The sequence below is a fragment of the Chrysoperla carnea genome, chromosome 5 (assembly GCF_905475395.1).
Source record: "Chrysoperla carnea chromosome 5, inChrCarn1.1, whole genome shotgun sequence".
NCBI lineage: Eukaryota > Metazoa > Arthropoda > Insecta > Neuroptera > Chrysopidae > Chrysoperla > Chrysoperla carnea.
The window spans coordinates 61,615,560-61,628,247 of record NC_058341.1 but is presented as its reverse complement, the minus strand read 5'-3'; the positions used below and the strand labels follow the sequence as shown (position 1 = coordinate 61,628,247).

The 12,688-nt window shown below is 28.1% G+C and overlaps 1 protein-coding gene across 3 annotated transcripts in view; it reads left to right on the top strand.

Annotated features, from left to right (window-relative positions):
* The window catches only part of LOC123301000, a 48,276-nt gene extending 36,096 nt beyond the window's left edge, over positions 1-12,180 (top strand). Inside the window, exons 1-2 of one of the 3 annotated variants that reach the window (XM_044883710.1) lie at positions 3,869-3,934; positions 11,267-12,180. In XM_044883710.1, the coding sequence (XP_044739645.1) occupies positions 3,880-3,934; positions 11,267-12,174 (963 nt within the window). In that variant the 5' untranslated portion in view covers positions 3,869-3,879 and the 3' untranslated portion in view covers positions 12,175-12,180. Of the gene's footprint in view, positions 1-3,868; positions 3,935-10,333; positions 10,453-11,266 lie in introns of those variants that run through there. The other 2 variants (XM_044883711.1, XM_044883709.1) reach the window with 2 other exon arrangements.
* The last annotated feature ends 508 nt before the right edge of the window (positions 12,181-12,688 follow it).

Here is a 12,688-nt window from a genome sequence, read left to right as displayed (position 1 = left end):
ATATATGTACGTATACTTAAAACATTATTTTAATAAAAATGATGTACTACAATGATAATCGCATGTGTCACGTGCTACATTATGGCAACAATCCATGCATATCCATCCAGTTAGTTATAGTTAGTCAGTCAGTCAGTCAGCCATCCCTATATAATATAAGTAGCAACTTATACATGAACATTAAATCAGAATTAAAAGTTATATAATATAACAGATACATAAACAGTCGAACCTCGATAAGTAACGAATTTTTAACCTACGAAGGGTTTGACTTGACTGAACTAATTCTTGCAATACCATGTTTACTCAGTGCTTGCATTATTTCTTTTATAAATTAGAAAAGTTTAAAAAACCAACACAATTATAATTTTTTTTGGTTTTCAAGAATTTTTTCCCGTTTTTCGAGAATGTTTCACTTTGCAGTTAAAGCCACCTGCAATTTTCAACTCAACTCAACTATCTTTTGTAGTTTGAGAAAATGGAAACCAAAGGTTTTCATAAATAGCACCCTCACGGGTAAGCAGTGATTTCTATTATCTAAAGTTGTTTCTATTTTTATAAAGAATAACTTTTACATTTAAACTTTTGTTCTATCTCTAACAGTTTATAGGATGGGTTCTACGAACCTATTTACCGTGACCTTTGTTGCTCATTACCGAACTCAACTTCACTTTTTATGTCCTGAGCACGCTATAAAAATTTATCTTGATATCTATTTTCGTTTTTGACACTAAAATGTTTCTTCACTGGCAGACATATAACCGGAAATTGACTCTTTAAGTTGATTTTATGAACACCTATGGCAAAATTTGGCTCGTAGCACCAATATTTTAAGCGTTACAAACTTGGGACTAAACTTAGTATACCCAATTTTTTTTTTTCAATTATAGAAGCTATGTATTTTAAGTAGAAGAGGTTTTAGTTTTAGGCTCTGAGAAGAAGGGAACAAAATAAAATGTGTTAATTTATAGAGGGTTTTACATTATCGAGGTTCTACTGTACTTATTTATATACAGTTTTTATTATACATACATAGTATTGTTTTGTTACACTGATTGATACCCAGTAAAAAGATTTATCACGCGTCACGCATCAATGATGACGTCATATTTTATTTATTATTGATTTGTGATAATCATGTAGGTACAAATCATTTACAAATGAGATATAATAAGAGAATATAATTTATAATATTTAAGCATTAATAATAATTTATTATAAATTGTGAATTTAAAAAAAATTGAATTAACTTTGACAGAATGTTATTATTTTCATCCCGAAAAAAGAAATAATAAAATTCGATCTGTTCGGTTTAAGGTGTTGACAATATAAAAAGAACATTAAAAAATGAGTGTATGAAAAAATTGTCATCAAATTTTTGCCCGAAAATAACTCTCGAAAAATTTAAGTCGTTTATCTCTTTATCTTAAAATAATCGATTTAAAGTCAAATTAAGAAAAAAAAAATCGAAATTTCTCAAAAAAAAGTCGAAAGAATTGTTAGTTAGAAAATCAGTTCGAGCTATAATTAGTAAAAGGGAAATAAAAATCATAAGGAAAGTGAATCAGTTCAGTATGACCATTTTTGGATAGTTTAATATTTATTTTGGAAAATATTTATAGACATATAAATGATATATACATATTCGAAGACAAAATTTGAAATTTAGATAGAAACTAAATTTAATTACAAATTTATCATATGATCATTTTTTTTAAATTCACTTACAAGTCAAAAATCGTGTTGATTTAAAATTTTGACAGGAAATTTTTCAGATTCCGCCCAATATGTAAATATTTATTTTGGCCAATTCATTTCAAACTAGTAATATAAAATTTTAAACAAAACAGAATTTTTGAAATACCTCTAAATACAAATTAATTGCATAGTGACACTATAAGCAAGAAATCGTAGGCGTTCCATTAAAATAGAAAATATATTTCAAAAACAGATGGTATTTTACAAATTACAACACAATATTTAATATTTAATTGTTTTTGAAAACAGATGATTTTACAAATAGATGACGTAATTTTCAAAAATAAAAACAAACAATTAATTTAAATAACAAAAATTTAATTAAAATATCAAATTAAATAAAACAAAAAGAATCTAAATCTAACCTAATTAGAAGATATGAAAAAAAAAACATTTTTTTTTAAATAAAATAATAGCTCAGTTTTTTTTTTGTAAATAATAAATTCAAAAAGAAGGAATTAAATATAAGTAAAAAAAGAAATTAAATAAATAATCTTTTCCATCTGGTTAATTATCAAATATTATTTACAATATTCACATATGTATGCATGTAATGCATGCAAGTGTAAAACTCATTGAACAAGTGGAATATTAATATAGTATAGACTAGGAGAGTGGATTCGATCCCAAATCCATAATACATTTATCCCATAACAACTCATGTACACAGATGTTTCTTCATTCAATATGATGGCTATGTTCGTATGCTATGGTATGGTTGCTTTGCTTAGCCTACCATGCACCAGGGTATAGTATGGATAACAGTGTTATATGTATTATGTTTTGTTGATTTGTCGCCAAAGACACGACTTACTAACTCATTGCTATGTCTTGTACTGTATACCGTGTGTATACCAATTGTTCTTTTATATAGTTAAGGATGTAGCAGTAGAGTAGCAACTTAAGGCTGATATCTTGCCAGAAAAGTTATCAGAGAAAGTTAAAAATATCGAAAGTTGAAATTTTGGGTTTTTTTTTCTACGTTCAGGGTTCGACAGCAGGCAAGGTCGAACCAGAAATTCATAATAAACAATTATTTTTTTATTCCCCTCAATTCGATTATATGAAGCAGAAATATTCAAGAAAAAGTTCAATTTTTCGATACTTGGATATAGCACTTCGCATGGCTATAAGTACACCAGCAAAAAATTGTTAAGAGAAGCAGTAATTGGTCAGAGAAGCTTTTGTTAATAAAACGAGTGAAAAACTATCAACAATCTACTTTAAGTTAAGGAGATCTAAACATCTTAGGTCTTTTATGCATATATGACGATATAATTGGTGATTTTACGGATTTAAACCCTCGCAAACAAGCAATGTAAAAACTTTCATTACTTAATTGATTTCATTGCCACCATAAAAAGAATTGTTAGCAATTAATTTAAAAGGAATATTGCTCGTATCGTTATGTTTAGACTATAAGTAAAAAGACTATTTTTTGAGTAAACTTGACTAAATCTTAAGTTGTAAGAAAAATCTATCAACTGACACAATGATCTCTAAGTTCAAAATCATACTAATAACGGGAGTTGTGAACTAGCGTATTGAATTGTAAAATTTAGTAGGGAAGGCGAAAATTGAATAGCCTACTGGCGGCAAATGTGCAAATCTGCCACTGATTCATGTTCTCTTTTGCTAAGTTCAGTCTTATCACTTACTCGCTAGTAACACAATGAGGCCATGCTATTCTTTAACACCGTCTTAAAAACCACATTTCAGAAACTTTACTAAATTTAGTCACAGATCATGCTTTACTAGCATATATAAGTATCGATTAAAAATAACAATTCAAAACACTGTATTCAGGTTTTTTGGTTATGTTTCTATTTTTTGGGAGACATATTCGATTTTTAATCTCAATTTCGTATTTTATTCTATTTGTTAATACGATACCCTACATACAATAAAAATCTGAATGTTTTCTAGCCTTTTTATGGCTCATTCAGTATAAAAATTACATAAATCTTAAGAACTCAAAATAATTGCATCGTAGAACAAAAAAAGTTTACCTGATAGAGAAACTTAGAGTACCTTTTTTAGAATGAACATACGGTATACTGTTATAGTATAGTTGTTGGATAAAAGATAATATTGTGTACGTTTCAGTTGGTGCTGTGTGGAATGCGCTTGCCTCACCAAGTGGCGCCAGTCTGCCGACGACACTATTCTTCTTGTTGTGAGTATTATATTATGTGGATGCTAACGCAGCTGTGTGGCGGTCCAACACACAACACAACAAGCCAACATACATACAAACCATATAATACTAACACTCTTATAACTTTAAAAGTTTGATCTACTCTATAACCTAGCTAAACTATGCAAACAACTCATAATGTATGTTGTTTTCAAAAAAAGTTATTTCTAAAGTCACTGTTACATTATTCAAGTTTTTTGATGTACAATCAGTGTTCTATTGAATTTCAATGGAACAAGATTTATTATTTAAATTTTGTTTATTATACCATGTACATATATATGAAATATATCAAGGTATACTAAATTTAGTCCCAAGTTTGTAACGCTTAAACATATTTATGGTACGAACAAAATTTTGGTATAGGTGTTCATAAAATCACCTAATTAGTTCATTTCCGGTTGTCTATCTGTCCGTCTATCTGTCCGTAAACGCGATAACTTAAAAACGAACAGAGATATCAAACTGAAATTTATATAGCGTGCTTAGGGAGTAAACAGTGAGGTCGAGCCCGTAAATAAGCAACAAAGGTCATTTTTTCTTGTAAACCGTTAGAGATATAGATAATTCACGTTTTTCTTTCCATTTTATCGATTGAATTTCATTACATTATTTTTATCCATAATATTTAGTATCTAATGCCAATTTTATGATCTAAAGACAAATTTACACTAATTATCAAACATATGTTTAATAATGGTATGCAAAACGACAAAAAATTGAAAAATTTAGCCACCATATTGTGTTATATGATTAAAATATTGTTTTCTCCTTTCATTAAACCTTTTAAACATATGTCAGATGATGACACTGGAACAAAAACTGGTCGCCTTTATGAGCCAAACTTTATAAAACGTAAAGTTTTTTTACTTATTTGTGGGGTGGTTTTGGTTTAGACTTACACCATTTTCATTCAAGTCAATTTTTTTAAATATTTGTACAAAATTAACACTATTCTTGAAACTATATATACTTGCGGACTTTAAAAATGCAACAAAGCTGAATATCAGATATATTTGGTGGTTGGAAAATACACATTAATTAATATGTGTTTTAATGCCACCAAATATATCCAATATACATCTTTGTCGTATTTTTAAAGTCCGCAAGTATACAAATTTGGTAAAAGTTTATTTGCCTGAGGATGGTGTAAATCTATGCCAAAATGGTATAAAAACGTACTTGCATAATTTTTTTTTTAATGAAAATTAATTACTTTAAATTTATTACCACAAACTTATCTTTGTTGTTTTATCGAAATCAACAATTATGAGCATAACCTTATCGACAAAGTGACGACACACAAAAAAAGATTTTTTCTCATTACAACACACTATTTGTTTTTCGTTTTATTTTATCGCTCTTTATTATTGTAAACTGTTATTCATGTAATTGTGGCTTTAAGTGAATGTGAGATGTTTAATTTTTTTTTTCTTCTAAAGATTTGTTTTATATTCGTCCAACAAAATTTAATTTATATGCATAAAAAAATAATTCCCTCTATGTTGGTTAGTTACATTTTGTGATAAACAACTTTGTTCTCCAACAGTTTAAAAAAAAAACACCATATAGATTCTAAAACTACTTAAATAAAAGTATTTTCTATGGTTTGGGAAAAAACTATCCTGTTGTGATTTAAGAAAAAAATATTATTTATTATGTGATTTAATGAAGAACAATAATAGTTCTTCGTTTATTTAGTGTTCCGTACCAAAAAAATAAAAAAATATTTAAAGACAAATTATGGAAAAATGATTTTGTACTACGTTCGATTTTGGAATTATTCCATAATTGCATAAAATTTGATGTGGACATTAGGCACTTCCTTGTGCGTTTCTAAAATAGTTAAGGTAGTACTATCGGTAATAGACTTTGCATTCAGAATTTAATGAAAGTTGGCATAGTTGTCCATTATTATATCATAATTAACCAGTTAAATTTTTAGGGGACTTCAGAGAACTGAAAATCTGAACGTCCAGTTTTTTGAAATAAAATAAAAATCTGTGATTTCCCATAAGGATTAATGTTAAAATATCTTTAAATTATATTTTTTTCAGTTCTCTGAAGGCCCCTACTAAAAATTTAACTTGTTAATTATGATATAATAATGGAAAACTATGCCAAGTTTCATTAAATTCTGAATGCAAAGTTTATTACCGATAGTACTACCTTAAAATGAATCCAAGAATTTTCAAAACGGATATTTTGATTGAAAATCAAAAAATCTATTTCGATTAGTAATTCGAAAATTTTCGATAGCGTTATATGAACAATTATAAAAACGAGATTTACAACAAGATGTTTCAATAATTCTAAATCCAAAATTTCAACATTCGACTTCTCAGTATGATTTTTTTGAAATAAATTTTTTAAAAAGGCTAAATTCTGGGACTAGCTTATTAAAATAGTTATCTCTACAAAAATTCTTTATTTTTCTGGTTTGCATTAGAAAATTAAATTGATTTAAAAAAAAAAAAAACTACTGTCAATCCTAAATCCAAATCCGAAACATAATTTTAAACTATTTTGATAAATAATTTATATTTTGATAGTTTAAAAAATGATGCAAGTGTTTTTTTAATAAAAACATTGTCTTCTTTAAAAATATCTTTAACAATATAATATAACGACCTATTTTTTATGTGACATCGTTTTAGGGAAATTACTACTTTGTGGATAGATAATTAATGATGTATCTAAAAATGACAATTTTTAATGACCATAACAGTTGAAAACATAAACAAACGATAAAATTATCTTTCTGTTATTCAATGGCTCAACATTCAAATAAAGTTTTTTAAGTGTTATGTTTTTTTAAACGAATCAAAATGGTTGTTAACTTTTATTGCTAGTTATCTGATATCGAAACATGTATGGTGATAATAAATTTTTTAAGACGAGTAATTCATATAGAAATTAATTATTGGACCAATATTGATTTAAGGTAGTACCTACACGAAAGTGATATTTCAAGAATTTCTCAAAACTCAGAATATAAAATACTTAATTCATAATACACATGCTGTTAAAATTAGAAGATGATTTACCATGCCATACATGAGATATTAGCAATTAAAAGTGACGCAATTTGTACGTGTACATGGGAGAAGCGTATAAAAATACACAAATTTACAAATATTATATTTATTTATCAATGAATGACGTTCACCATCTCTATGAAAAACTAATATAATATAGAATACTATATTTAGAAAATATATAAAAAAAATAAAAATTATTTACCATATAGTTTCGATAAAAAACTTAAATAAATAATCCGTTTTAGCGATGTTTTTTTGTGGAAAAGATATAAAAACTAATGGTAAAGGTATATATCATAGTGTGTGTGTGTATACGTATAGGAGATAAATTAGTGTGTAACTACAGTCTTGTGAAAATAATATATGGTATATGTATAATAGTCATAGCACAGTTAATGCACTGAATGATAGTATTAGTCCAAAACTTTTTGACTGGACTGTCGCGGAGGAACTACCTTAAGCCTGGAAGAAGTAAATTGATTTGAATTGAGCCAATAGGGTATTATCGTTAGTCAAAAATAAATCATAATATTTGAAAAAAGTTAAAATTTATGTAAAAATATACTTAAATATTCTGATTTCGAGTCATAAAAGCACATTTTTTTTAAATATTAAAATTAAAAATCGTAATTTTTAAACTGTATATCACGTGACCTAAAACGCGGGCAAGCCTTGCTGTGATGTCATATCGGTATGAGCCATAGACCATCAATTAGTTCAGTGTAGACAGCAGTGTATAATATATCCATAGATAGTAAGTATTTATATTTATTATAATCAGATGTCTATGAATATATCTGTCAAACTTATTTGTGTTATTTCGTGTAATGATACCGATATTACGTCATCAAATTGAATGCCCGCGTTTTTGACAGTTTAAAAAAGGTTTAAAATTTAATTTTAGTTTTTGGCAAGAAAGCGTGTGTATTTTTCCGAAATAAATTTTTGGTGGCTTTTTATTAGCAAAATCAACATTTTGAAGTACTTTTTCAAAAATAGTAGAATACCCTATTGTATAAATCAAGCCCTGTCTTGAATAATAACATGATGCCAAGATTTCGCATCAGATCTCGGTGCATTTCTGAGTACTTATCTTCGTAGAAATATGCAAGCAACAACAAAAAAATTAGTCAATCAAGGGGACCTTCGGCATTACGTATTATTTACTTTCGGTTATTCTCTCTAGTTCGATATAAGCACAAAATTGCTGTAAGAATTGTAACAAACTTCGTTCAAGAAATCTGCTTGAGGCTGGAGTAAAGACTCGAAAACCAAAACTAGAACAATTGGGCTAATTGGCCAGAGTCTTCGGAAAATATTGGCATACCTAAGCTTACAAATTATGTTGTTTGAGACTTGGGCAAGGGGTGCCGACTTAATTTTCATTATCCTTGATCAAGTTTCGGGTAAAATTGGGCAAATAAACGTTTGATTTATTAGGCATAGTTCCGGCTTGGGAAAAGGGCTTGGTATTAGTTTTGGTTGAAAGTTGATCAAGAATTAGACTGAATTGGACTGGACTTAAGCTTTTGGCATTTCCTCCGTAGATAATTGTTTTATTGTATAAAATGCAGTATTTAATGATAAAACAGTTAATAAAAAAACAGTTGTTTTAGTGAATAATATTAAAATGATCTTTGGTGACTTCTTGACGGGTTAAACAGATGTATATATTAATAGTATACCAAGCAAGAAGAACATCTGGCAAAATAGAGAGATGGTGTAAACTGTAAACTACTTGTATGTAGAAAGCTTGCTTGCGTTGATTTTTTTTATTTTTATAAATGACTACTTTCAAAAAAAACAAAACTGTACTTTTTAATTTTTGTACATTATTCTGGTTGCAAGGTTGTACTAGTTATTTTACAAAATAATTTATTATTATAAAAATTATCATAGGTTGTAAGAATTTGTTTACGAATTCATTTGTGCAATTCATTGGTAAATTCCGAAAATATAATTCACCGAAACATCAAAATAAACAAAATTTATTGAATTCGGAAAAAGTACTTGCCTGTTCTTTTTGAAAAGTTCAAAGAATATTCTACACTCAAAAAATTGAAAACAAAAGTTGTATTTTCATGAGGATTTCTTAAAACTAAAAATTGTTTTACTCTCTCTGTAACAAGTTTCAAAATAACATAGGAGAATTGGGTGTGGAATAAAACAAATTTTTTTCAAAAACGACACTTTGTACTCGAATTTATTTTGGGCAACGATTGCAAATAATCTTAGAGCTATGAGATAGATTCTGTTAATATCTAATAGGGTGGACGACTGACTTCGAATTTGCTCCATTACCCATAAATTAGCATTCAAAGATTATGGCCAGTCTCTTTCTGGCAAAACTTGTTTTAAACGTTCATATTTTGCCTACTTCTATAGATTTTCAAAAACCAACTTCATTTTTTTGTCCGTGCAGTAAGAATTCTTTATCTATTATCCTTTTTTTTGCATACTAGACAAGTGAAATTTACAAAATTTAAAAAACCCCCGACAAATTTTTTGGGTACGGAAATCTAAACTCGCACTTGAAACATATCTAAGAACGCTCTCGATTAAATTACTTTTTTCTTTAAAGCCTTTTCCAAACTGAACCGATTTTGAAGATCATCGTAAATTTTAGTTTTTTCGAGTACGGAACCCTAAACTTGAACCTGAAACATATCTAAAAACACTCTCCGTTAAATTAACTTTTAAACGAAACAAAACAAAAATGAAAATCGGTTCACCCGTTTAGGCGCTCCGATTCCACAGACAGGCACACAGACACACACACATAGCGGTCAAATTTATAACAGTCCTTTTTTTGTAGTTCAGGGGTTAAAAATTGTGTAAAAAACCCACAGGAGATAAATTTAAAAAGATTCTTTGAAATATTGAAACCTAAATTTTCTTATTTAGATCAAATAAATTTTATAATTTCTTAATAAACAAAAAACAAAAAAAACTGTTTAGGTTGACATTAAATTTTTAATAATTAAGATGCTGAGTATCAAACAAAACAAAAATTACAAAATTAAGCAAAAAAAAGCAATTAAAAAACATAAAACATTTTATAGTAAAAAAAACTTTTAACAACTTCCTTGAAACCATTTTTGTATACAAAATAAAATTTATAAACATAAATCCAAAAAATATAAACATGATTTGAAATTAAAAAAAAAAAAAAAGAACATAATATTTCTTTTTAAAATCTCCATGGTCATTTGTAAATTAGTAAATAATGAACATATAGCAAACAGCAAAAATATTAGCATTCTAATTAGTTCGTTTATAAAAATAATAATTTTTAATGATATTCAGTGCTAATTATATACAATAGTACCAACTAATACTTTGAAATCGGTTACATAATCTAAGTGTTTACGTTTTTTATAATGTTTGTGTTTGTTTAATTTTATTATAAGGTTATTCGATTCATATTATAAATGTTCAATTTTTTTCTGATCTGCGGTAAGCAATGTTAAAATTTCGCGATTTTTCCAAGCATTTTTTTTGTTGATTATACCATGTTTATATGTAATATATCAAGGTATACTTTCCAAATCCATTTCCAGTTGTTCTTTCGTCTGACAACACTAATTAAAATAGACCGGCTCAAATTTTCCCAATAATGGGAAACAACTTTCTTTAATTAACAACGTCGCGTTTTTGATTATTTTTCATTTTTTATTTAGAATTTTTATATATCTATTGAATGATACCTATTCAGTTATGCAAAGGGACTATTACTATATTAAAACTTTTCAATCCAATTTATTATTATAAAATTATATCAATTATATTTATTTTCGTGATCCCCTTTCAATTTCTTTTATTTTGATACCCTATTCGATAGGTTTGGTTATTTTTTTTTATTGACGTATTACTATTTCGTGCCAAAAATCCGCCATTTTGTCTTTTTTTTCAAACACCTATCTAAGGACACTTGAGTTTTTAAGACGAATATAATGATACTTTTACTGTCGAAACATCCAGCCGTTTGGAAGATACGAGGAAATAAAGAAATTTACAAACAAATACGTATATACAAGATACGCGCGAAAAATATAACCCTTCCTTGACAGTCGGGTAAAAAGTTTATTTACGTATAAATGTTTACAAATGAAAAATGAAATTCAGAGAAAAAAACCAATAATAAACTATAAAACATATTAAAACTCGTAACTATATTTGTAGCAAATTAAAATTTAAACTCTTAGATTAATTTAAAGAAATTTCGAAAATTTGAATTTTTGACTAATTTATGGTTTTTTATTAATTTCAGGTTCAATTATGTCTGACAAAGATGCCGGATTTTGTTCGGGTGAAGATGACATCGATGTAGATGATGTACATTCACCAACAGATGCCAGTGAAGATAGTATCGAAGTGAAAGTAACACCAATATCACCTCGTAATAAAAATAAACGAAAATGTGCTGAGCCCCGTAAAGTACCCTTGAATGAAGTAGGTCCATTAAAGAAAAGAATCCGTCGAGATATTACCACTACGCCGACATCAATTGAAAATCAAAATCCATTTCGACCATGGAGTAGTAGTGATAATAACAACGATCCAAATATTGTACCGTATCATCCAGTTTATGGTTACAAACCCCCACCACTGATAGCACAAGATGAACCATTATCATTGGTCAAAGTTGAAAAAAGGAGTAAAAAGATTGATGAGCCACAAGTATCAACATCGATAGCATCAATAAGACCTAAAGATTTTGCACGATTTCCTACTGAAGATTACCATCGTGTACCCCCACATCCTGGTGTTATACCCCCAAGACACCAATCCACCACACCCCAGAATGTTCCAGAACCAACAAAGTTCACAACGCAACAACAGAAATTATCATCACAACAGCAAAAGGAACATCGTAATTATAAAAATATGACACGTGAACGACGAATAGAAGCGAATGCACGCGAACGTACCCGAGTGCATACAATTAGTGCAGCATTTGACACTTTACGACGTGCAATACCTGCGTACTCTCATAATCAAAAATTATCAAAATTATCTGTGTTACGAATTGCGTGTTCATATATTTTAACATTATCTCGTGTGGCCGGCACTGATTACAGTGCGGATCAGAGTGAACCTCCATTAGCCAATTGTGTTGATCTTGTTAGTCGGACAATACAAACTGAAGGTAAATTACGAAAAAAGAAAGACGATTGAATAAAATTTAATAAGTGAATTTTAAAATAAATTTGTGTATAATTTTATTTAATAATATATTTTTTTGTAGAAATATTTTGTTTAAATATTTTATGGATTATTATTTATTTGTTAAAAATATTCCTATTTTGAAATGCAAATGTTATTTACGGAGTGAAAAATATTGTTTAGAAAATTATCAATATACAGGGTGATCCGTAAGCAAAGCATATTTTTGTTGCATCAGGTAGAAAAGAAAATTCTAAGACAAAAAGTTCTCTTCCATTTTTTGATCCGATGCACGGATAATTAGCTATTCAATAAAATAGGCAGCCAATCAGAAGCATTGTAACTAAAAATTAAAATCATTCGACTGAGACTAATGAATGATTTTTGATAGATTAAAAATAAATTATTAAATAATTATTTTATTTTCTACCTGATGTAACAACGTGCGTAAGTAATTATATTAGTAATGGCATAGAAATTAAAAAACCAAATGTCTCCATCCATACAAGAGATGTGTACGAGCAGG